The sequence below is a fragment of the Elephas maximus genome, chromosome 25 (assembly GCF_024166365.1).
Source record: "Elephas maximus indicus isolate mEleMax1 chromosome 25, mEleMax1 primary haplotype, whole genome shotgun sequence".
Taxonomy (NCBI): domain Eukaryota; kingdom Metazoa; phylum Chordata; class Mammalia; order Proboscidea; family Elephantidae; genus Elephas; species Elephas maximus.
The window spans coordinates 68,580,670-68,603,584 of record NC_064843.1 but is presented as its reverse complement, the minus strand read 5'-3'; the positions used below and the strand labels follow the sequence as shown (position 1 = coordinate 68,603,584).

The 22,915-nt window shown below is 42.7% G+C and overlaps 2 protein-coding genes across 19 annotated transcripts in view; both read left to right on the top strand.

The window, feature by feature from the left end:
• The window catches only part of NINL (ninein like), a 238,932-nt gene that overhangs the window by 76,324 nt on the left and 139,693 nt on the right, over positions 1-22,915 (top strand). For all 5 annotated transcript variants that reach the window (XM_049869354.1, XM_049869353.1, XM_049869352.1 and 2 more), the window contains exon 3: positions 14,987-15,180. In XM_049869354.1, coding sequence (XP_049725311.1) covers positions 14,998-15,180 — 183 coding nt within the window. In that variant the 5' untranslated portion in view covers positions 14,987-14,997. The remainder of the gene's footprint in view (positions 1-14,986; positions 15,181-22,915) is intronic.
• Positions 15,190-19,129, top strand: LOC126067461 (uncharacterized). Of its 14 annotated transcripts, none has more exons than XM_049869364.1 (5): positions 15,190-16,693; positions 17,596-17,701; positions 17,808-17,912; positions 17,967-18,019; positions 18,501-19,129. In XM_049869364.1, exons 1-5 carry the CDS (start codon positions 16,102-16,104, stop codon positions 19,061-19,063), a joined length of 1,419 nt encoding a protein of 472 aa, XP_049725321.1. In that variant the 5' UTR covers positions 15,190-16,101; the 3' UTR covers positions 19,064-19,129. The 14 variants fall into 14 exon arrangements, 13 of the variants coding, with proteins under 13 accessions (XP_049725321.1, XP_049725322.1, XP_049725318.1 ...); XM_049869365.1 differs by lacking the exons at positions 17,596-17,701; positions 17,967-18,019 and adding exons at positions 16,959-17,011; positions 17,224-17,382; XM_049869361.1 differs by lacking the exons at positions 17,596-17,701; positions 17,967-18,019 and adding exons at positions 16,959-17,064; positions 17,171-17,382.

Sequence of the window (22,915 nt, the reverse complement as noted above, 5' to 3'; positions counted from 1 at the left end):
GGCACTCATTGCCTAGTTCTGCTCTGCTGGTCTATGCTTCTGCCGGTCCTCCGCTGCTGCTGGTCCTCTGCTGCTGTTGCCAGACCTCTATTCACTCAGTTTCAAAACTGCTACCACATTTTAGGTATCTGTTAGAGCAGCACCCCACTCTCTCAGCACCAAATTCTGTCTTAGTCATCTAATGCTGCTATAACAGAAATATCACAAGTGGATGGCTTTAACAAGCAGAAGCTTATTCTCTCACAGTCGAGTAGGCTAGAAGCCCAAATTCAGGGCATCAGCTCCAGGGGAAGTCTTTCTCTCTGTGTAGGCTCTAGAGGAAAGTCCTTGTCATCAATCTTCCCTGGAGTAGGAGCTTCTCTGCCCAAGAACCCTGGGTCTTTTACCGCAATTTCGTGAGTTAGAGCTGCCTGCCACAAACAGCCAATTCTTGAGACGGGTGAGGTGGATAGCAAGAGCTTTATTAGATATACCAGTATATGGCAACAGAGGGAAATGATCTCCTCTTAAAGTCATCTGTCTCACCAGGCTGCCTATCAGCTCGGGTTTTTATGGGAAAAGGGGCCATAAGTTTTAGGGACTTGTGGAATGTGCACTCTCTTTCTTCTGTTTGGTTTCGGTGGTCTTATCTCAAACATGTTGATCTTTTCCTGCCATTATCCCATCAGCTCAGGGGGTAGCTGGCGCCATCCTTCTTATTTGAGAGGCTTAGATCAATATCACTCGCTTTCCACAGTCTTAGAGGAAACATTGGTTAACACTGAACCATTTGGGGAGCTAGTATCAGGATCTTACTTGGAGGCAGGGATGGGCTAGGGGAGGGAAAGGAGAGAAAGAAGAAGGAAAAAAAATTGGCTCAGATACTGTTCAAGATACGGCTGAGCAGCCTGTTTCAGGTCCAAAGGGTGTGCTCTGCTCCTGGCACTGCTTCTTAGTGATATGAGGTCCCCACTCTGCTTGCTTCCCTTTTCTCTTGTAGGATAGGAGGTGGTGCAGGCCACACTCCAGGGAACCTCCCTTTACATTGGGTTAGGGATGTAACTTTAGCAAGGGTGTTATAATCCCACCCTAATCCTCTTTAACATAAAATTACAATCACAGAATGGAGGACGGTCACACAATACTGGAAATCATGGCCTATCCAAGTTGACACCTATTTTTGGTGAACAGTCCTTGACACAAGGGCATGAAATGTTCTTCCATTTGTTGAAGTCATCTCTAATTTCTTCTGGTAATGTTTTATTGCTTTCTGTGCCCTATACTGTTTTCTTATCTGCGTGTGTGGGAAAGATTGGCTCCATAAAAAACCTCTTCCACATTTTCCAAGAGCACTTACTATGGTGCATTGTGTATAAACCTAGTAACAGATGCTTGTTTCATTGGTCCATTGAATTCAAATTAATTTTTTATTTTGTCAGAGTAATACACTGAATTGTTTAAAAGTCAAATAGTTCAAAAAAGAGTACTGGTAGTCCCCAATTTTTGAGTATTCAAGTTATGACAAATGGCACTTATGACCATCTGTGATGGATTGAATTGTGTCCCCCCGAAAATGCGTGTATAGGTTTGGCTGGGCTATGATTCCTAGTATCGTGTGGTTTTCCTATATGTTGTAAATCCTGCCTCTATGATGTTAGTGTGTTAGTAAGGCAGGACTCAGTCTGCAAGATTGGGTTGTGTCTTGAGGCAGTCTCTTGAGATGTAAAAGAAAGAAGCAAGCAGAGAGACGGTGGGATCTCATTACCACCAATAAAGCAGTGCTGGGAGCAGAGCGGGTCCTTTGGACCCGGGGTCCCTGTGCAGAGAAGCTCCTAGTCTGGGGGAAGATTGATGAGGCTGACAGAGAAAGCCTTCCCCTGGAGCTGACGCCCTGAATTTGGACTTTTAGCCTACTTTACTGTGAGAAAATAAACTCTTTGTTAAAACCATCCACTTGTGGTATTTGTTATAGCAGCAACAGGTGACTAAGATGCCATCTGTGTTTTTGTTTTTTGTACATCATATCTTTAGTAATATGTACTACATACATTGTAGCGCATAATTTGCTGATGTCCCCCGTTCGCAGATGTTCGCTTGCAAACGCTCAGTGTTGTGACTGACTGCTCAAAATACTGCTGTATAGCAGGCTATGGCAATAATAATGAAAACTAAAAAGAAAATAAGGTATTCAACTTATGTTCTGGATAACATTATGAACAATAGAAATTCCAGAACAATTAATTGTGCCTCTGCAGAACCTGTACATGAATCAAGAGGCAGTTATTCAAACAGAATACGACAATTTCCAGCTTAAGATCAGAAAAGGTATACAGCAGGGTTGTATCCTTTAACCTTACTTATTCAGTCTGTATGCTGAACAAATAATCTGAGAAACTGGAGTATATGAAGAACACTGGGATAGGATTGAAGGGAGACTTATTAACAGTCTGCAATATAGAGATGACACAACCTCACTTGCCTCTTCACAACTAGCCCAAAAAACGTCATGATAAATGGCGAAGAAATGAAGTAGTCAAGAATTTCATTCTACTTGGAGCAATAATCAGTGCCCATGGAAGCAGCAGTCAGGAAATCAAATGACATATTGCCTTTGAAAAATCTGCTGCAAAAGACCTCTTTAGAATGTTAAAGAGCAAAGATGTCCCTTTGATTACTAAGGTCCTCCTAACCCAAGCCATGATCTTTCCAATTGCCTCATATGCATGCAAAAGCTGGACAGTGAAGAGGGAAGTTTGAAGAATTTGCACGTTCGAATTGTGGTGTTAGTGAAGAATATTGAATATGCCTTGAACTGCCAGGAGAATGAACAAATCAGTCTTGGAGGAAGGACAGCCAGAATGCTCCTTAGAAGCGGGAATGGCGAGACTTCATCCTGCCTACTTTGGACATGTCATCAGGAAAGACCGATCGCTGGGCAAAGACATTATATTTGGTAAAGTAGAGGGTTAGGTTAAGTGGAGGGAATCCCTCCATGAGATGGATCTATATGGCGGCTGCAGCACTAGGCTCAAACATATCAGCGGTTGTGAGGATGGTGCAGGACCGCAGTGTGTTTCCTTCTGTTGTACGTGAGGTCTCCATGAGTCTGGGCCAACTGATGGCAACTAATAGTAGCAACCTGGGCTGCTAGGATGTGCATCCCTGGCCTGAGGTTAAAGGGACCCGTGTTAGCTGGGCCCATCCTCGGAAACAGCTGAACTGCAGCCCTGCGCACTACTGCCCTGAAATGGCTCATTGTAGCGTGTTGGTCGTAGCACTGCGCACTGCTGCCCTTAAATGGCTCATTGTAGCGCGTTGGTCGTAGCACTGCGCACTGCTGCCCTGAAATGGCTCATTGTAGCGTGTTGGTCGTAGCACTGCGCACTGCTGCCCTGAAATGGCTCATTGTAGCGTGTTGGTCGTAGCACTGCGCACTGCTGCCCTGAAATGGCTCATCGTAGCGTGTTGGTCGTAGCCCTGCGCACTGCTGCCCTGAAATGGCTCATCGTAGCGTGTTGGTCGTAGCCCTGCGCACTGCTGCCCTGAAATGGCTCATTGTAGCGTGTTGGTCGTAGCCCTGCGCACTGCTGCCCTGAAATGGCTCATTGTAGCGTGTTGGTCGTAGCCCTGCGCACTGCTGCCCTGAAATGGCTCATTGTAGCGTGTTGGTCGTAGCCCTGCGCACTGCTGCCCTGAAATGGCTCATCGTAGCGTGTTGGTCGTAGCTGTAGGCCCACGACTTCCCTGCCACTGGAGGAACCTGAAGTGGTGTGTGTCAAGCCTCCTTCACCGAGGCTGGCTCTGAGAATACAGGGAGGCATTGGCTGGCCCCTTCCTCTGTACCTCTTCTGAGTTCTAGCCAAGAAGGCCAAGGAGAGTTGCAGAGCCTGTGGACTGTGCCATCGGTCCCTCCTCATCTCAAGGAGCTCCTTGTCCAGGGCTTGCCGTCCTGAGGAGGTGAGCTGGCTGCCTGAGTGTTTAGCCCCTGTTCCCCATGTAAGTCTTCTCATTTTTTTCTCTGACCTTTTTAGGCCCTGCTTCCCGCCCACCATCTGTGTTCCTCTGTTGCTGCTGTGTTTCTCCTCCCGGGAGGATGTCTGCCCTCTCAAAGCACCTTAGTGGAGACTGCGTCATAACCCAGTAGGGTGAGGGGTCAGGGAGGGCTGGGTGGTCATCACCTGCCTCGCCATGGACAAAGTGGCCTGTTGGTTCAGCTTACCTATAACTATACTCCTGGTACTTAGCCTCCCACAAGGGACGGAGGGACTCCCTGTTGTCTGAGCCTGAAATCTGTTCAAGGTTTAGTGGGGTTGCCCCATAGACTCCCTTTGTCTACCCTCAGCACTGTGCCGTGAGATGACTTGGAGAGGCATGACACTGTACTTGGGCCCTGTGGGGTCAAGGGCTGGTCCCCCACTCAGAGGAAGGCCTCTGTAGCAGACCCCTCATTTAGTCCTTTTACTTGTAGTATTATGGAAAAAGCACTCCTCTTGTTTTCTGAAAGCCCCATCCCAGCCTTAAAATGTGAGTGTGTGTCTCCAGAGAAATGAGGTAGGAGTGCTGGGGTATCATGACATGCTGCAGCCCTAAAACCTGGTAGGAACTGGTGGAAATTGGATGAGTTCGAATATGGCTATTGTGGGTTATAAGGAAGATAGTTTCCAAGTAGCTGCAATTTTTTTTTTTTTTGTTTTGTTTTTTTAATCTTATTGCCTTTGCAATTTGTTTGTTCCAAAAAGAATTTTTGAGGTGTCTCAGGCTCTGGGCCAACCTCCTCACTCTGGTGAGCTCATTATTGGAGGCCTCACACCTGTGCAACCTGCTTCTTTCATGGACAGCCAGGGCATTCCAGGCTCCACTTTGAGATTTTTTTTCCCCTCTTGAGCCCTGGTGGCTCAGTGGTTAAAGTGATCGACTGCTAAGCAAAAGATCGCCTGCTAAGCAAAAGATCGTCTGTTCGAACCCACCAGCAACTGTGTGGGAGAAAGACATGGCAGCCTGCTTCCATAGACATTTACAGCCTTGGAAACCCTATGGGGTCACTCTGAGTCAGAATCGACTCAAGGGCAGTGGGTTTTGGTTTTTTTCTAAGTAGAAAGGGCAAGTTAGGCTTTAGCAAGGATCTTAAATTCCCATTTTGTGCCATTCACTACATAAAGAAAAAGAACTCCTGGGGTATGGAGAACTGAGACCAAGGACTGGGACGCCCCAGATTGGCTTTGATGCAGGACTTGCCAGTAGCTGGGAGATAAGTAGATTCTTTAAGCTGTGACCTTTGTACCACTTAGTTCTTCTCCAGGGAATAATCCTGACACGTGCCACGCTCCCTGCTGTTGATGGTTTAGTAGAAGACAGTCTTCATCATTTTCAGGACTCACAAAGAGCCATGAAGAGCATTGTTTGCTGCAGAATGTTTTGTTAAGAGAATAAAACTGGAAACCACCTAGAGAATGTTCTTTCTGGAAGAGAATACTTCGATACCTTGTTGCATCTGTATAATGGTACAGTGAATAACCATGTTAAAAAATGAGAAAGACGTGGAAAGATCTCTTAAATAATCAAGTTTTTTTTTAAGTTGCAAAACAATATGTATAATTTATATAAAAATACATGTGTGTATGCATATTGCATATGTGCTTATGTGTGTATATCCATCTGTCATATAGATTTCAAAATAGTCTGAAAGGCTACACACCAAGCAGTGATTACCCATCTGGGAAATGGGATTAGGGCAAAGGGACAGAATTTTTATATATATGTATATATGTGCATATATATACACTTCTAATTGCTTGAATTGATTACAACTAAAGATAAAACATAAAAAGTGAAGAATTTTTCAAAACAGGATTTGTTGACGTCTGTGGAGGCACCAGGGGAGCATAGTCAGTCCTATTGGGGTGGGGAGAGCAAGGCGCAGTCTGGGAGCGGTCAGCCTTGCTGTTCCCTGTGGAAGCGGGTGTAGTGAGTTCCCGGTAACTAGGGAGCAGTGTAGCACAGTCAGCGTGTTAAAGATTCCTCACTTTTGGTTTAGTCCAGTTGTGCTGACTTCCCCTGTATTGTGTGTTACCCTTCCCTTCACCTAAGGTAATCCTTGCCTACTATCTAGTTAATGAATACCCCTTTCCCTCCCCCTACTGTCATAACCATCAAAGAATGTTTTCTCCTGTGTTTAAACCTTTTCTTGCGTTCTTGTAGAAGTGTTCTCATACAGTATTTGTTCTTTTGCTACTGACTATTTTCGTTCAGTGTAATGCCTTCCAGATTCATCCATGTTATGAGACATTTCACAGGTTCATCATTGTTATTGTTGTGTGGTATTCCATTCTGTGAACATACGATAATTGGTTTATCCGTTTATCCGTTGATGGGTACTTAAGTTGTTTCCATCTTTTTGCTATTTTGAACAGTGCTGTAATGAATGTGGATATGCATATATCTTTTAGTGCGAGGGCTATTATTTCTCTAGGATATATTCCAAGATGTGGGATTGCTAAATCTTATGGTACTTCTATTTCTAGCTTTTTGAGGAAGTGCCAAATGGATTTGCAAAGCGGTTGTACCATTTCACATTCCCACCAGCTGTGTATAAGTGTTCCAGTCTCTCCACAAGCTCTCTAACACTTATTATTTTGTTTTTTTGGGTTAATGCCAGCCTTGTTGGAGTGAGATGGAATCTCATTGTAGTTTTGATTTGCATTTCTCTAATGGCTAATGATCGTGAGCATTTCTTCATGTATCTGTTAGCTGCCTGAACGTCTTCTTTAGTGAAGGGCCTGTTCATATACTTTGCCCATTTTTTAACTGGGTTATTTGTCTTCTTGTGGTTGAAGTTTTGCAGTATCTTGTAGATTTTAGAGATTAGACCCTGATCGAATACGTTGTAGCCAAAAATTTTTTCCCAGCCTGTTCTTTTTACTCTTTTGGTAAAGTCTTTTGATGAACATAAGTGTTTGCTATTTAAGAGCTCCTAGTTTGTTTTTTTTTTTTTTTTTAGTTATAAACTGTCTCTTCTGGTGTTTGTGTATTTGTTAGTAATGTTTTGCATTCTGTTTATACCATGTATTAGGGCTCCTAGCATTTTCTGTACTTTTTCTTCCATTGTCTTTATCGTTTTAGATTTTATATTTAGGTTTTTGATCCATTTTGAGTTATTTTTTGTGCGTGGTGTGAGGTATGGGTCTTGTTTCATTTTTTTGCAGATGGATATCCAGTTATGCCACCACCATGTGTTAAAGAGACTGTCTTTTCCCCATTTAATGGACTTTGGGCCTTCGTCAAATATCAGTTGCCAATAGGTGGATGAATTTTATGTCTGGATTCTCAATTCTGTTCCATTGGTCTATGTATCTGTTGTGTCAGTGCCAGGCTGTTTTGACTACTGTGGCGGTACAACAGGTTCTAAAATCAGGTAGTGTGAGGCTTCCCACTTTGTTCTTCTTCCTCAGTAATGCTTTACTTATCCAGTGCCTCTTCCCTTTCCCAGTGAAGTTGGTGATTTGTTTCTCCATCTTATTAAAAAATGTCATTGGAATTTGGATCAGAATTGCATTGTATCTATAGATTGCTTTGGGGGAAGAATTGACATTTTTCACAATGTTGAATCTTCTTATCCATGAGTAAAGTATCTTTTTCCACTTACGTAGTTCTGTTTTGGTTTCTTGCAGTAGTGTCTTGTAGTTTTCTTTGTATACATCTTTTACGTCTCTGGTAATAATTATTCCTAAGTATTTTATCTTCTTGGGGGCTATTGTAAATGGTATTGATTTGAGGATTTCTTCTTCAAAGCTCTCTTTGTTAGTGTAAAGGAATCCAACTGATTTTTGTATGTTTATCTTGTATCCTGATACTTTGCTGAAATTCTTCTATTAGTTCCAGTTGTTTTCTTGTGGATTCTTTGTGGTTTTCTGTGTATAAGATTATATCATCTGCAAATAGAGATACTTTTACTTCTTCCTTATCAATTTGGATGCTCTTTATTTCTTTTTCTTGCCTAGTTGCTCTGACTAGGACCTCCAGCACACTGTTGAATAAGAGTAGTGATAGAGGGCACCCTTTTCTGGTTTCTGTTCTCAATGGGAATGCTTTCAGACTCTGTCCATTTAGGATGATGTTTGCTGTTGGCTTTGTATAAATGCCCTTTATTATGTTGAGGAAGCCTTCTGTTCCTATTTTACTGAGTTTTTATCATGAATAGGTGTTGGACTTTGTCAAATGCCTTTTCTGCATCAATTGATAAGATCATGCGGTTCTTGTCTTTTGTTTTATTTATGTGATGGATTACATTGATTGTTTCTCTAATGTTGAACCATCCCTGCATAAAAAAAAATTATGAATCCCACTTGGTCATGGTGAATTGTTTTTTTGACATGTTATTACATTGTTGATTAGAACTTTGTTGATTATTTATGCATCTATGTTTGTTCATGAGGGATATAAGTCTGTAATTTTGTTTTTTTTGTGGTGTCTTTACCTGGTTTTGGTATCAGGGTTATGCTGGCTTCAAAGAATGAGTTTGAGAGCATTCCATCATTGTCTATGCTCTGAAATACCTTTAGTAGTAGTGGTGTTAACTCATCTCTGAAAGTTTGGTAGAATTCTACAGTGAAGCCATCACGGCCAGGGCTTTTTTTGTTGGGAGTTTTTTGATAGCCTTTTCAATCTCTTCTTTTGTTATTAGTTTATTTAGTTTTTCTACCTCTGTTTGTTAGTTTAGGTACGTAATGTGTTTCTAGAAATTTGTCAGTTTACTTTAGGTTTTCAAATTTGTTAGAGTACAATTGTTAATAGTATTCTGTTATGATTCTTTTAATATCAGCTGAGTCTGTTGTAATATCGTCCATCTCTTTTCTTATTCAAGTTATTTGCTTCCTCTCTTGTTTTTCTTTTGTCAGTTTGGCCAATGGTTTATCAATTTTGTTGATCTTTTCCGAGAACCATCTATTGGTCTTGTTAACTCTTTCAGTTGTTTTTCTGTTCAGTATTTCATTTATTTCTGCTCTTAAATTTTTATTATTTCCCTTCTTCTGGTGACAGAGGGCCTCTTTTGCTGCTCTCTTTCTGTTTGTTCAAGCTGTAGGGTTAATGTTTTGATTTTGGCCCTTTTTGTATGTGTGCATTTATTGCTATAAATTGATCTCTGAGCACTGCTTTTGCTGTGTCCCAAAGGTTCTGGTAGGATGTGTTTTCATTCTCATTTGATTCTGTGAATTTCTTTATTCTGTCCTTAATTTCTTCTATAACTCAGTAGTTTTTGAGCAAGGCATTGTTCAGTTTCCGTGTATTTTCCTTGCTTTTTCTGTTATTGTTTTCAACTTTTAAGCTTTATGGTCAGAAAAGATGCTTGGTAATATTTTGATGCTTTGGATTCTGTTAAGTCTTGCTTTGTGGCCTAATATGTGGTTTATTCTGGAGAATGTTCTGTGTGCGTTAGAAAAGAAAGTATACTTGGCTGCTGTTGGGTGGAGTGCTCTGTATGTGTCCGTGAGATCAAGTTGGTTGACTGTGGCATTTTGATCTTCCATGTCTTTATTGAGCTTCTTTCTAGATGTTCTGTCCTTCACCAGAAGTGGTGTGTTGAAATCTCCTACTATCATTGTGGAGCTGTCTGTTTCTCTTTTCAATGCAGTTAGAGTTCACTTTACGTATTTGGGAGCCCTGTCACTGGGTACATAAATATTTATTATGATTATGTTCTCCTGCTGTATTGACCTTTTAATCATATATAGTGTCCATCCTTATCCTTTGTGGTGGATTTTGCTTTAAAGTCTAATTTATCAGAGATTAATATTTCCACCCCTGCCCTTTTTTTGATTGTTGTTTGCTTGATATGTTTTTTCTATCCTTTGAGTTTTAGTTTGTATCTTTTAGTCTAAGGTGTGTCTCTTGTAGGCAGCATATAGATGGATCGTGGTTTTTTTTAAATCCATTCTTACACTCTCTGACTCAGTGCATGTAGTCCATTTACATTCAGCATAATTATTGATAGGTATGAGTTTAGTGCTGTCATTTTGATGTATTTTTTGTGTGTCTTATTGACAGTTTGTTCCACTTCATTTTCTGTGTGAGTTGTTTTTCTTTATGCATTTTCTTTTCATCTTTTTCATTGTTGTTGATTTTGTATTTGTTGAGTCGTTATGTTTTTCTTGTTTTTTATTTTGATGTGTAGGATTATAGTTTCCTTTGTGATTACCTTAATATTTACCTCTGTTTTTCTAAGTTTAATTCAGTCCTTTATTTCTTGATATTGCCTTGACATCCTCTGTATGAAAGATCTATGACTACATTATTTAGTCCCTCTTTTTTGTTTTAATGCCGTCATCTTTTACATATTGATATCTCTGTTTCCTTGTTTTAATGTTTTAGTTTTATTTTTGTGACTTCCCTGTCTGGGCAGATATCTTGTTGTTCTGTCCTGTGTTTTCGTCCTGGGTTATTACCTGATGTTACTGATTTTCTAACTGGAGGACTCCCTTTAGTATTTCTCGTAATTTTGGTTTGGTTTTTACAAATTCCCTAAACTTCTGTTTATCTGGAGATGCCCTAATTTTGCCATCATATTTGCGAGACAGTTTTGCTGAATATATAATTCTTGGCTGGCAATTTTTTTCCTTCAAGGATTTATATATGCCATCCCATTGCCTTCTTGCCCGCATGGTTTCTCCCGAGTAATCTGAGCTTATTCTTATTGACTCCCCTTTGTAGATAGATGACTTTTTGTTTATCCCTAGCCACTCTTAAAATTTTCTCTTTATCTTTGGGTTTGGCAAGTTTGATTATAATATGCCTTGGTGATTTTCTTTTGCCATATACCCTGTGTGGGGTTCATTGAGCTTCTGGGGTAGATATCTTATCATCTTTGATGATGTTAGGGAAGTTTTCTGCCAATAAATCTTCAACTATTCTCTGTGTATTTTCTGTTATCCCCCCTGTCCTGGTACTCCAATCACTTGTAGGTTCTTCCTCTTGATAGAGTCCCTGATAATTCTTAGGTTTTCTTCATTTTTTAAAATTCTTTTATCAGATTTTTCCTCAAATAAGTTTGCGTCAAGTGCTTTATCTTCAGTCTCACTAATTCTGACTTCCATTGCCTCAGTTCTGCTCCTGTGACTTTCTATTGAGTTGTCTAATTCTGAATTTTATTGTTAATCTTTTAGATTTTTGTTTGCTGTCTGTCTGTGGATTCTTGCAGCCAGTTAAATTTGTCATTGTGCTCTTGTGTAAGTTTTTTAAGTTCCTTTGTTGCTTTGTGCGTTCCTTGATTTGGTGTGTTTTGTCTGGTCCTCCTTCCTGATCGCTTGCAGAGCCCTGTATAATAATCTTCTGAATTCTACCTCTGGTAATTTGAAGACCTTGTCTTCCTCCAGGAGGTTTTTTTGAGTCTTCGTTTTGGTCGCTTGCTGAAACCATTACAGTCTGCCTCTTTTTGTGATTTGAAATTGACTGTTGTCTCCAAGCCATCAATAAGTTATATTTATTTATCTTTGCTTACTGTGTCCTAGTTTGGAAACCCCGGTGGCATAGTGGTTAAGCACTACGGCTGCTAACCAACAGGTCAGCAGTTTGAATCCACCAGGCGCTTCTTGGAAACTGTATGGGTCAGTTCTACTCTGTCCTGTAGGGTTTCTATGAGTTGTAATCAACTCAACAACAACAGGTTTGGTTTTTGGTGGTGTCCTAGCTTCTTGGTTTGTCTTGTTTTTATGCCCAAATAGGCTGTTCATGTGAGCTAGTTTGATTATTGGTGTCTTTGAAGCTCTCATGTCCTATCACCAGGTGGTTAGAACTGTTACTAGGTTTGTGAGCCCTGACGTCCATTTACTTTTCTAGTATGGATTTGGCTCAGGTGTCCAGGTAGTCAGTCACCAAGTGTGTGGTGCAGGCTCTCACCTGCAGTCTTAGACAGGCGGGGGTGACTGGAGTAGGCACAGGTATCTGGTTGCAGTAGTGGTCATGTGCTGAGCAAGGCAAGGGGCTGAAGGCTGCACCTGAGTGCCTGGGAGGGAATCGCGTCCCTATTTCCTAGAGCACATAGGTGGGTGGGTTTTGCAGCCAGATTATGGGCACCCAGTGCTGTTGGCTGTAAGGATTGGGAGGCAGCACTTATTCTTGGACCCATGTCACGTGTGTCTAGGTGGCTTGAGTGGAGGCACCAGTCCTCCGGCCCTTGATGTGGGTAGGTGAGGACCCTGCTTGATGGGCAGGGTGGTGTGAAATGTCACGAATCTGCCATTCACCCTTATAGCTGATATAGTTGAAAATAGGCTTTAGATATATACCCTGTTGTGCTGTGCTAATGAGGGCCCACACTTTTGAAATGGGCCACACAGGTCTATGCAATGGTGAAAGGGATTCAAAGTCCATGGACCCCTTATGCCTGTGGCTAGGCAAAGGGGGTGTACCTTCCTTGAGTTCCTGGCTTAGTGGAGCTTGCAGGTTATTTTTTCCTGTTGGTTTAATTTGTTCCCTCTCCAAAGCCGGGAGAATGACTCAGTGCACGTGACAGGTCCTACTTTTGGCCCAGAGGGGTGGCAGTCACGGAAGCTGCGCCGGGATGGTGTGGAACACGGAGGGGACAGGTGAACGGGAGAGAAGTTCTTCCCAAAGGGGATGGTTTTTGATCCACACGGTAGGTTAGACGCGTATACTTGTCTTCCGCCAATTGAGTACCGCTTCTTGATGGTTCTGGAGTGTTGAGCAGACCCTCTGGTGCCCCGTTTCTCCTGATGTGGAAAACACTTCCTGAGCGCCACTGCTTGCCTCACTGTTCGCACCAGCCGATCCAGCCTACAGCTTGCCGGGGCCGACCAGCTCAGCTCTGGCAACTCTGCTGCTTCTGAACTGTCTCTCCTTCCCCTTGCCACTCAGTCCAATTTCTCAACTTTGTCTTTGATGTTATATATAATTGATTCAGTTGTTTTTTCATGTCTTTGTTGTAAAAGAACAGGAAGTGTCTGACTACTCCGTCATCTTGACCCCGCCTCCTCATTTTCATTTTTGATCCTTTTTGCGGTTACCTCGTCAAAACCATCCAAAGAGGTACAGATGCTTGTAGCTTCCTCAGTCCTTAGCCTTTGTTAATTTCTAAATACTGATGTCTGAGAAATGGATAAATAATTTGATTAGCAAATAGGGCAGTCCCACACAGTTCTTTATCATTTTACACCTACGTGAAATCCAAGACCATGAACCAGTTTGTTCAATTTCAGTTGTAGACACTGGCTATTTTTACAGCTTATCGACAGGTATGTAGTTAAAAGGCAGGTAAGGTGGCTCACCTTCTTCAATCACAGTGAAAAATCACTATTAAGATTCTACCCAATGTTGACAATATTTATGGCATTCACTAAATTTTTTTTTTTTCCTGAATAAGCAGTTTAGGCTGATAAGCTTCGTGATTTTCCAATAGGGTTGGTCTTAAAAGATTTTAGCCCTTGCACAATCCTTGTTGTGATGCACGTTCTCCACCCTGTGAGAGTGATGTTTCAGAGAACACCATTGGCCATTTTAAAATTATTTCTGTATTTAATTGCCATTTATTATGCTTGGCTTCCTAGTTATAGGTGTTGCTTCATTATTTCATGTTTATAAATTATTTGATGAGCAGAGCTTGACCAGCTTTTCATGGTTGTTTACTTATCATGTTTCCTTTTTTTCCCAGTTGTAGAGCCTGGGCTATGTAATAATCTGAACCATATGGAATTGCCATTTTTGTGTGTCACAATGGCCACATATTGCTAGTTTCATAGATTCATCCTAGTAACATTTTTTTTTTCTGAATATAGAGATGTTCTACTTGTTATAAAATTTGAAAATTATGAAAATATATGAAATAGGAAATACAAGTACATAATACCAAGAAAGCATCTCTCACCATTTTGGTGCATTTAAAAAAAAAAAAGTATGTTTTCTCACAGAAAGTTGTAGAACCTTCTTGATAGAATTGTAAGTCGTAAATGAATTGTTGTATGTAAAGGGACCAGTAAGTATTACCTATTATTTTTATAAACAGTTTTTATCCTGTCTCAATATTTTATCAACTACACTTGGCATTCTGTAAAATATTTTTTAGAAGTATGATTTAAAGACTAATATTTTGTTATCTAAATACACCGTAATTTATTGAACTAGTGTTTTGTTAGATATTTTAAGTTATTTACTTTTCTGTCCTTAAATATAAAAAATTTCTGATGAAGTCATATTTTTGTCTTTGGCTCTGTGTCCTTAAATATACTTTGGAAAGTGAAATAGCTAGATCAAGTAATAAAAATATTGTTAAATGTCTTGATATATGGACAAAATACCCTCCAGAAATGTTTGCTGATTGCTACTCCCTCCTCAAGTATGAGATCCCCGTTTTTATTACAGCTCAGTTCTCACTGAAGGTTTTTTGTTTTGGTAATTTCTCAGTCACAAGTAGTATCTCTTAATTTTAATTTGAACATTTAGATGGTTATTAACTGTATGTATTTCTTCTTTTGTAATTTGTTTATTAACATACTCTGTATGTTTTTATTGGAATTTTCATTTTTTCTTATTGTAAGAGCTTTTTTATGTAGTAAAATTTTTCTGTTTGTTGAAACTATAAAGAATAAAGACCTCGCTTATTTTGTAAGAAAAAAAAACAAGTATATGCATAGAGAAAAATTAAAATGTATATTCAACAAAATAGCAATAATGGATTTTTTAAAGTAGTGGATTTTTTAAGGTAGTGGAATTTTGGTTGATTTTAGGTTTCCTTATATTTACCTTTACTTTCTAATTATTCTACAATAGAAGATAATTAGAAAATAAAATTCTGATACCTGTAAATGGTGAAGGATGAAACGTGCTGTCCTAGATCTCAGGTACATATTTCTGGCCTCTCCTGTGAAGGCGGAGCTGATTCCTTCCAACCTTACTTCAGCTGTAGCCCCTGCCCTCCCCTGGCCCACTACCTTGGCCAAGAGTGAAGAGGTGTGGCAATAAAAATGGAATGATGTTTTTCCTTTTCCCGTGGTGTGTCCAGCCTGCTATGGGATGGACGAAGAAGAAGAGAACCACTATGTGTTGCAGCTCAAGGAGTTCTACAGCAGCTGCGACACCACTGGGACTGGCTATCTGGACCGAGAGGAGCTGACCCAACTCTGCCTTAAGCTTCACCTGGAAAAGCAGCTGCCCATCCTTCTGCAAACACTTCTTGGAAGTGACCGTTTTGCCAGGGTGGGTATTTGATTCATTATCATAAAGAAAAACACTGAGGAATATAGTTGGCTTATAATGGGCATTTGATAAATAAAATATATTTGTGAAAGTCAAATTATTAGGAAACGGATTAGCATTTTTTTCTTCAGTGGACATTCTACATTGTAGAAAAAGTTTCCTTAAAGATTCCTTTTTGTAGTTAGTAACTTCCAGAGGTTTTTGTTTTGTTTTTCCAGAGGAAATGTTTTAATGATTTGTCTGGGAGTAAGGAATGGGAGGAGGGGTGGTATGTGGTTCACAAAAAGTAGCTCAAGGGCAGATTGTCTCATAAAATTTCAGAGCTTAAAATTCACTTAGCTGCTGGTTGAAACAATTATAAATTGCTGTTGCAAGAACAAAGGGTACCCACGTTCAGAGGCATCATGTGATTTCATCTGGGCCAGACAGAAAATATGAACACAGAAAGTTCTTTTCATAGGAAATTCAGGGTCATCTAGAACGTGATCTAGAGCCTAGATCACAACCTGCTTTCATAGTAAAATATAGTAGAAACACTAAAATACCCCCTCGGCCTTGTTCCAGAATCCTAAGTGTGCCCAGATGTTAACATGTTAGTGCTAAAAGCAGCACCCCTTGTCTTGTTGACAGTCTCCAAATCAAGGAGATTTGGATAACTTCCGAGGAATACCATTTTTTCCACAGTGCTCAGTAAATCTATTTTCATTTTTAATGAAAAAACAGTCCAGCTTGTAAATTTTCCTAAATTGGCTCTTGGGTAAAAACAAGCGAGGAAACAACAATAAAAAAAAGTCTCACTGCTGCCCAGGTGAGGGAGTCAGGTGAACTGACCTTGTGTTCCTTTCGTGGTTCACTGGGCCTTGTCAGCGTGGCTCCAGGTGTCCACTGGGGACTGGCCATGGTTCACTGGGCCTTGTCAGCATGGCTCCAGGTGTCCACTGGGGACTGGCCATGGTTCACTGGGCCTTGTCAGCGTGGCTCCAGTTGTCCACTGGGGACTGGCCATGGTTCACTGTGCCTTATCAGCATGGCTCCAGTTGTCCACTGGGGACTGGCCATGGTGCACTGTGCTTGTCAGCATGGCTCCAGTTGTCCACTGGGGACTGGCCATGGTTCACTGTGCCTTGTCAGCGTGGCTCCAGGTGTCCACTGGGGACTGGCCATGGTTCACTGTGCCTTGTCAGCGTGGCTCTAGGTGTCCACTGGGGACTGGCTATGGTTCACTGTGCCTTGTCAGCATGGCACCAGGTGTCCATTGGGGACTGGCCATGGTTCACTGTGCCTTGTCAGCGTGGCACCAGGTGTCCACTGGGGACTGGCCATGGTTCACTTTGCCTTGTCAGCGAGGCTCCAGGTGTCCACTGGGGACTGGCCATGGTTCACTGTGCCTTGTCAGCGTGGCTCCAGGTGTCCACTGGGGACTGGCTATGGTTCACTGTGCCTTGTCAGCATGGCACCCGGTGTCCACTGGGGACTGGCCATGGTTCACTGTGCCTTGTCAGCGTGGCTCCAGGTGTCCACTGGGGACTGGCTATGGTTCACTGTGCCTTGTCAGCATGGCACCCGGTGTCCACTGGGGACTGGCCATGGTTCACTGTGCCTTGTCAGCGTGGCTCCAGGTGTCCACTGGGGACTGGCCATGGTTCACTGTGCCTTGTCAGCGTGGCTCCAGTTGTCCACTGGGGACTGGCCATGGTTCACTGTGCCTTGTCAGCGTGGCTCCAGGTGTCCACTGGGGACTGGCCATGATTCCCTGTGCCTTGTCAGTTTGGCTCCAGGTGTCCACTGGGGACTGGCCATGGTTCACTGTGCCTTGTCAGCGTGGCTCCAGGTGTCCACTGGGGACTGGCTATGGTTCACTGTGCCTTGTCAGCGTGGCTCCAGGTGTCCACTGGGGACTGGCCTTGGTTCACTGTGCCTTGTCAGCGTGACTCCAGTTGTCCACTGGGGACTGGCCATGGTTCACTGTGCCTTGTCAGCGTGGCTCCAGTTGTCCACTGGGGACTGGCCATGGTTCACTGGGCCTTGTCAGCGTGATTCCAGTTGTCCACTGGGGACTGGCCATGGTTCACTGTGCCTTGTCAGCATGGCTCCAAGTGTCCACTGGGGACTGGCCATGGTTCACTGGGCCTTGTCAGCGTGGCTCCAGATGTCCACTGGGGACTGGCCATGGTTCACTGTGCCTTGTCAGCGTGGCTCCAGGTGTCCACTGGGGACTGGCCATGGTTCACTGGGCCTTGTCAGCGTGGCTCCAGTTTGTCCACTAGGGACTGGCCATGGTTCACTGTGCCTTGTCAGCGTGGCTCCAGGTGTCCACTGGGGACTGGCCATGGTTCACTGTGCCTTGTCAGTTTGGCTCCAGGTGTCCACTGAGGACTGGCCATGGTTCACTGTGCCTTGTGAGCATGGCTCCAGGTGTCCACTGGGGACTGGCCATGGTTCACTGTGCCTTGTCAGCGTGGCTCCAGGTGTCCACTGGGGACGGGCCATCGTTCACTGTGCCTTGTCAGCATGGCTCCAGGTGTCCACTGGGGACTGGCCTTGGTTCACTGTGCCTTGTCAGCGTGGCTCCAGGTGTCCACTGGGGACTGGCCATGGTTCACTGTGCCTTGTCAGTTTGGCTCCAGGTGTCCACTGGGGACTGGCCATGGTTCACTGTGCCTTGTCAGCGTGGCTCCAGGTGTCCACTGGGGACTGGCCATGGTTCACTGTGCCTTGTCAGCGTGGCTCCAGTTGTCCACTGGGGACTGGCCATGGTTCACTGGGCCTTGTCAGCGTGGCTCCAGTTTGTCCACTGGGGACTGGCCATGGTTCACTGTGCCTTGTCAGCGTGGCTCCAGTAGTCCACTGGGGACTGGCCATGGTTCACTGTGCCTTGTCAGCGTGGCTCCAGATGTCTACTGGGGACTGGCCATGGTTCACTGTGCCTTGTCAGTTTGGCTCCAGGTGTCCACTGGGGACTGGCCATGGTTCACTGTGCCTTGTCAGCGTGGCTCCAGTTTGTCCACTGGGGACTGGCCATGGTTCACTTTGCCTTGTCAGTGTGGCTCCAGTTTGTCCACTGGGGACTGGCCATGGTTCACTGGGCCTTGTCAGCATGGCTCCAGGTGTCCACTGGGGACTGGCCATGGTTTACTGGGCCTTGTCAGCGTGGCTCCAGATGTCTCCTGGGGACTGGCCATGGTTCACTGTGCCTTGTCAGTTTGGCTCCAGGTGTCCACTGGGGACTGGCCATGGTTCACTGTGCCTTGTCAGCATGGCTCCAGTTTGTCCACTGGGGACTGGCCATGGTTCACTTTGCCTTGTCAGCGTGGCTCCAGTTTGTCCACTGGGGACTGGCCATGGTTCACTGTGCCTTGTCAGCATGGCTCCAGGTGTCCACTGGGGACTGGCCATGGTTTACTGGGCCTTGTCAGCATGGCTCCAGATGTCTACTGGGGACTGGCCATGGTTTACTGGGCCTTGTCAGCATGGCTCCAGGTGTCCACTGGGGACTGGCCATGGTTTACTGGGCCTTGTCAGCGTGGCTCCAGATGTCTACTGGGGACTGGCCATGGTTCACTTTGCCTTGTCAGTGTGGCTCCAGGTGTCCACTGGGGACTGGCCATGGTTCACTTTGCCTTGGCAGCGTGGCTCCAGTTTGTCCACTGGGGACTGGCCATGGTTCACTGGGCCTTGTCAGCATGGCTCCAGGTGTCCACTGGGGACTGGCCATGGTTCACTGGGCCTTGTCAGCATGGCTCTAGGTGTCCACTGGGGACTGGCGTTTGCTGTTACAGATTCTGGTTCAGTTAAACTGGCCGCTGTGTTTCATTCATGCCTTTTTAAAAATTATGGATTTTACCATCAGACTTGCGTGTTTGTGGTTTGTTTTAAATCATAATTTATTGTATTTTAGTGAAAGTTACATAGCAAATTAGGTTCCCATTGGACAATTTCTACACAGATTGTTCACTTAAATCATTTTTCACAATGTATCGACATTCCCTTTAATTGCGTTCTGGTTGTTCTGTTTCCAGTACTCTAATTTCCCGGCCTGTTTATCTTCTTATCTTTGCTTTAGAGTAATTCGTTTACTTTGGTCAAGCTGTGCTCATTACACCCACATTCGGTGCTATTTTCACATCACCAAAAATAACAAGTGTCTGTGATATGATGATTCCCCCTCTCCTCCCACGTGTCCCTGGTAATTGCCAATGAACACTGGTTTCTGTGTGTGTGTGTATTCTTGTCTTCTTATAAAAGTGTGATCATACAATATTTGTCTTTATGTGATTAACTTATTTTACTTAGTGTCATGTCTTCCAGGTCCATCCGTGATATAGTATGTTTCACAGACTCATCGTTGTTCTTTATGTTTATTAAGGGTTCCGTTGTATATATCTGTTGATGGGCACTTAGGTTGTTGCCATTTTTTTGCTTTGTAATTATGCTTCAGTGAACATAGGTGTGCATGTATCTGTCCATGTCTTTCTTATTAGATCTGTAGGGTGTATACCTAGTGGTGGTATTGCTGGATCATAGGTATTTATTAGTATTTCTGTTTTTCTGAGGACACTCCATACCATTTTCCATAGCTGTTGTACCATTTTACAGTCCCACCACCAATGCTTAGGGTTCTAATCTCCCCACATCCTTGCCAAAATTTGTCTTTTTTTTTTTTTTTTTATCAGTGCCATTTTAGCTGGGGTAAGATGGTATCTCACTGTAGTTTTGATTTGCATCTCTCTATTAAAAAAAAAATTTTTTTTTTTAATGACTAACGGTTGTGAGCGTCTTTTCATGTGTTTGTTGGCTGCTTGAATGTCCTCTTTGTCCATTTTTTAATTGGGTTGTTTGTCTTTTTGTTGTTGAGTTTGCATTTTCTATATATTTTAGAGATTAGACCCTTATCGGTTGTCATTTTTGAAGGTTTTTTTCCTAGTCTGTAGGTTATCTTTCTACTCTTTTGATAAAGTCTTTTGATGAGCATAAATATTTAATTATTTAAACAAAAAGCAAACTCATTGCCATCGAGTCGATTCTGACTCACAGCAACCCTATAGGACAGAGTAGAGCTGCCCCTTGGGGTTTCCAAGGAACGGCTGATGAATTTGAACTGCCGGCCTTAGGCTTAGGAGCCATAGCTCTTAACGACTGCTCCACCAGGGCTCCGTTCAATTATTATGAGGTCCTAATTACTTATGTTCTGCTATTTGCACATTTGTAGTTGTGTTTGTTAGCCTATTAAAAAAAAAAAAATAGGTCCCATAGTTTTCTCCCTGGAAGTTTATAGTTTTAGGTTTAACATTTAGGTCTTTGATCCATTTGAGTTAGTTTTTGTGTGTGGTGTGAGGTATGGGTCCCATTCAGTTTTTCTGCAAATGGATATCCAGTTTAACCAGGACCATTTATTGAAAGAGACCGTTTCTTCTCTACTGAATGGACTTTGGCCCCGTGTCAAAAATCAGTTGTCCATAGATGATGGATTTATTTTGTCTTTTTATTCTTATTTTTCTGTTTTTTTTTTCCTTCTTTTCTTCTGTGTATGTTTTCTTAGTAGTTACCACAAATAGTACATTACACAGCTTGCAATTGCAGCAACATTTAACATACAAACAGGTAACAAACAGCAGTGACATAGTAGAGCTGTTCCTGTTTGGTCCTCTCTGCCCCTTTTCTGTTGGTGAGTCTGTACTGACAGCATTGTATATCCTATATCCAGGAGGTTTAATTTGTACTTATTCTTATGAACCTGATGTTGTGGTTACTTGTGGAACTCCTGTCTTTTTCTTTTCCCCATGTGTATATTCCAGTATTTGTTTAATGTTCTTTCCTTTCTATCTGGAGAACTCCCTTAAATAATGCTTGCAGGTCTAGTGTGGTAACAGCAAGTTCCCAGAGCTTCTTTTATTTGGGAATCCCCAATTTCCTCCATATTTTGAATGACAAGTTTGCTGCATAAGGAAGTTTTGGTTGGCAGTTGTTTTTCTTCGGTGTTTTATATATGTCACTCCATTGTCTTCTGTGGAGACATTGTTTCTGGGGAGAAATCCTCACTGATTCTTAAAAAGACCCTCGATTGATTTCATCTTGCTGCTTTCAGAGCTCTCTCCTTGTCTTCAGTTCTTAGGAATTCTATTACAGTGTGTCCTGGAGCGGACCTCTTTGTGTTTCCTCTCTCTGGAGTTTGTGTAGCTTCCTGTGTTTGCATACTTGGTTCCTTATTCAGGTCTGGGAAATTCTCTATAATTATCTCTTTGAAAGGAAACCCTGGTGGCGTAGTGGTTAAGTGCTACGGCTGCTAACCAAGAGGTCAGCAGTTCGAATCCACCAGGCGATCCTTGGAAATTCTATGGGGCGGTTCTTCTCTGTTCAATAGGGTCACTATGAGTCAGAATCGACTCAACGGCAGTGGGGTTTTTTTAATGTTAGATTTCTTAATTGAATCCCACATTTTCATTTGGCTTTGTTCCCATTTCTTTGTTCTTTTCCCTGGATTCTTGATAAGTTTAATTAGTCTGTCTTCTAGTTCACTTACTGTGTCTTGTCTGCTTCAATCTATTGTTGAATGTTTCTCTTGCATTTTCTAATTATTTTATTCTTCAGTTCCAGAATTTCTTTTGTTGTTTGTTTTTGTTTTTAATCTCCTTATTGAGTTTCTGATTTTGTTTCCTAATCTCTATTAGTTTGTTTTATGTGTATTCTTTGCTTTCTTTAGACACATTTAACGTTGTTGTCTGGATCTTCTGTTTTTTCCATTATCCCGGTTTCCATTGGAGAAATTTCCACCTCGTTATGTTTTTCTTTTGATTGGGTCAATCATCTCTTGTGATCTTTATGTTTTATTGTTTTTTGTTAAATGTGGGACATTTTAATATCTTATTGTGATATTCTGGAATTCAGTTTTCTTTGATTTAAGAAATTTTTTTTCCTTAGGTTTACCTCCATTATCTTTTCCTAAATTACACTAGAGGGCACTCTGGCCCTTTGTTTCTTCCAGCACTGTGTTAACAGCTCTCTCTGAGGATTTTATCTGTTACTGTGGGATTCTTGAAGCCCTGGTGACACAGCGGTTAAAAACTTGGCTGCTAACCAAAAGATCAGTAGTTCGAATCCACCAGCCTCTCTTTGGAAACCCTACGGGGCAGTTCTGCTCTATCCTGTAGGGTCGCTGTGAGTTGGAATTGACTTAATGGCAGTGGAGTGTTTTTTGTTTTTTACTATGGGATTCTAGTCCCTCTTTACAACTTTCATGCATTTTGGAAAGCTTTAAGTCTCTGGCAGTTTTTCCCTAAGGTGGCTGACTTTACTGATGTACGAGGGTCTCTCTGTCTTCTGTGGATTTGATTGTAGCCTTCCCCAGATGCCTGTGCTCCTGAAGTTGGACTCCTTTACTTCCCCTTTGTAGGACTGTGTCACAGCCTTTCCTCTGTGACTAACTGCAAATGCATGGAAATTTTCCACTAGCCACAGGAGGAAGTGGTGGGAAGTGGCTTTCCCAAGGTGGGGGTGGCAAGCACTTTATGTCTTTCCCTTATGGGCACCCGGAGCAGGCTCTCCTGTGGTGCCTATTTGTGGGTAGGGAGCCATTTGTTTCCCTCTGTGTTGCGTGTATTTTTCTTGCCCTGGCTGGTAGATGGGTCCCATGGCTCTTCTGTGGACCTAGGTTTTAGTGCCCAGTTGTCTCTGGTCTCAGGAAGATTCAATAACACTTAATCACATCACCTCAGCTTCCCTGTACCCCTTCCTAAGT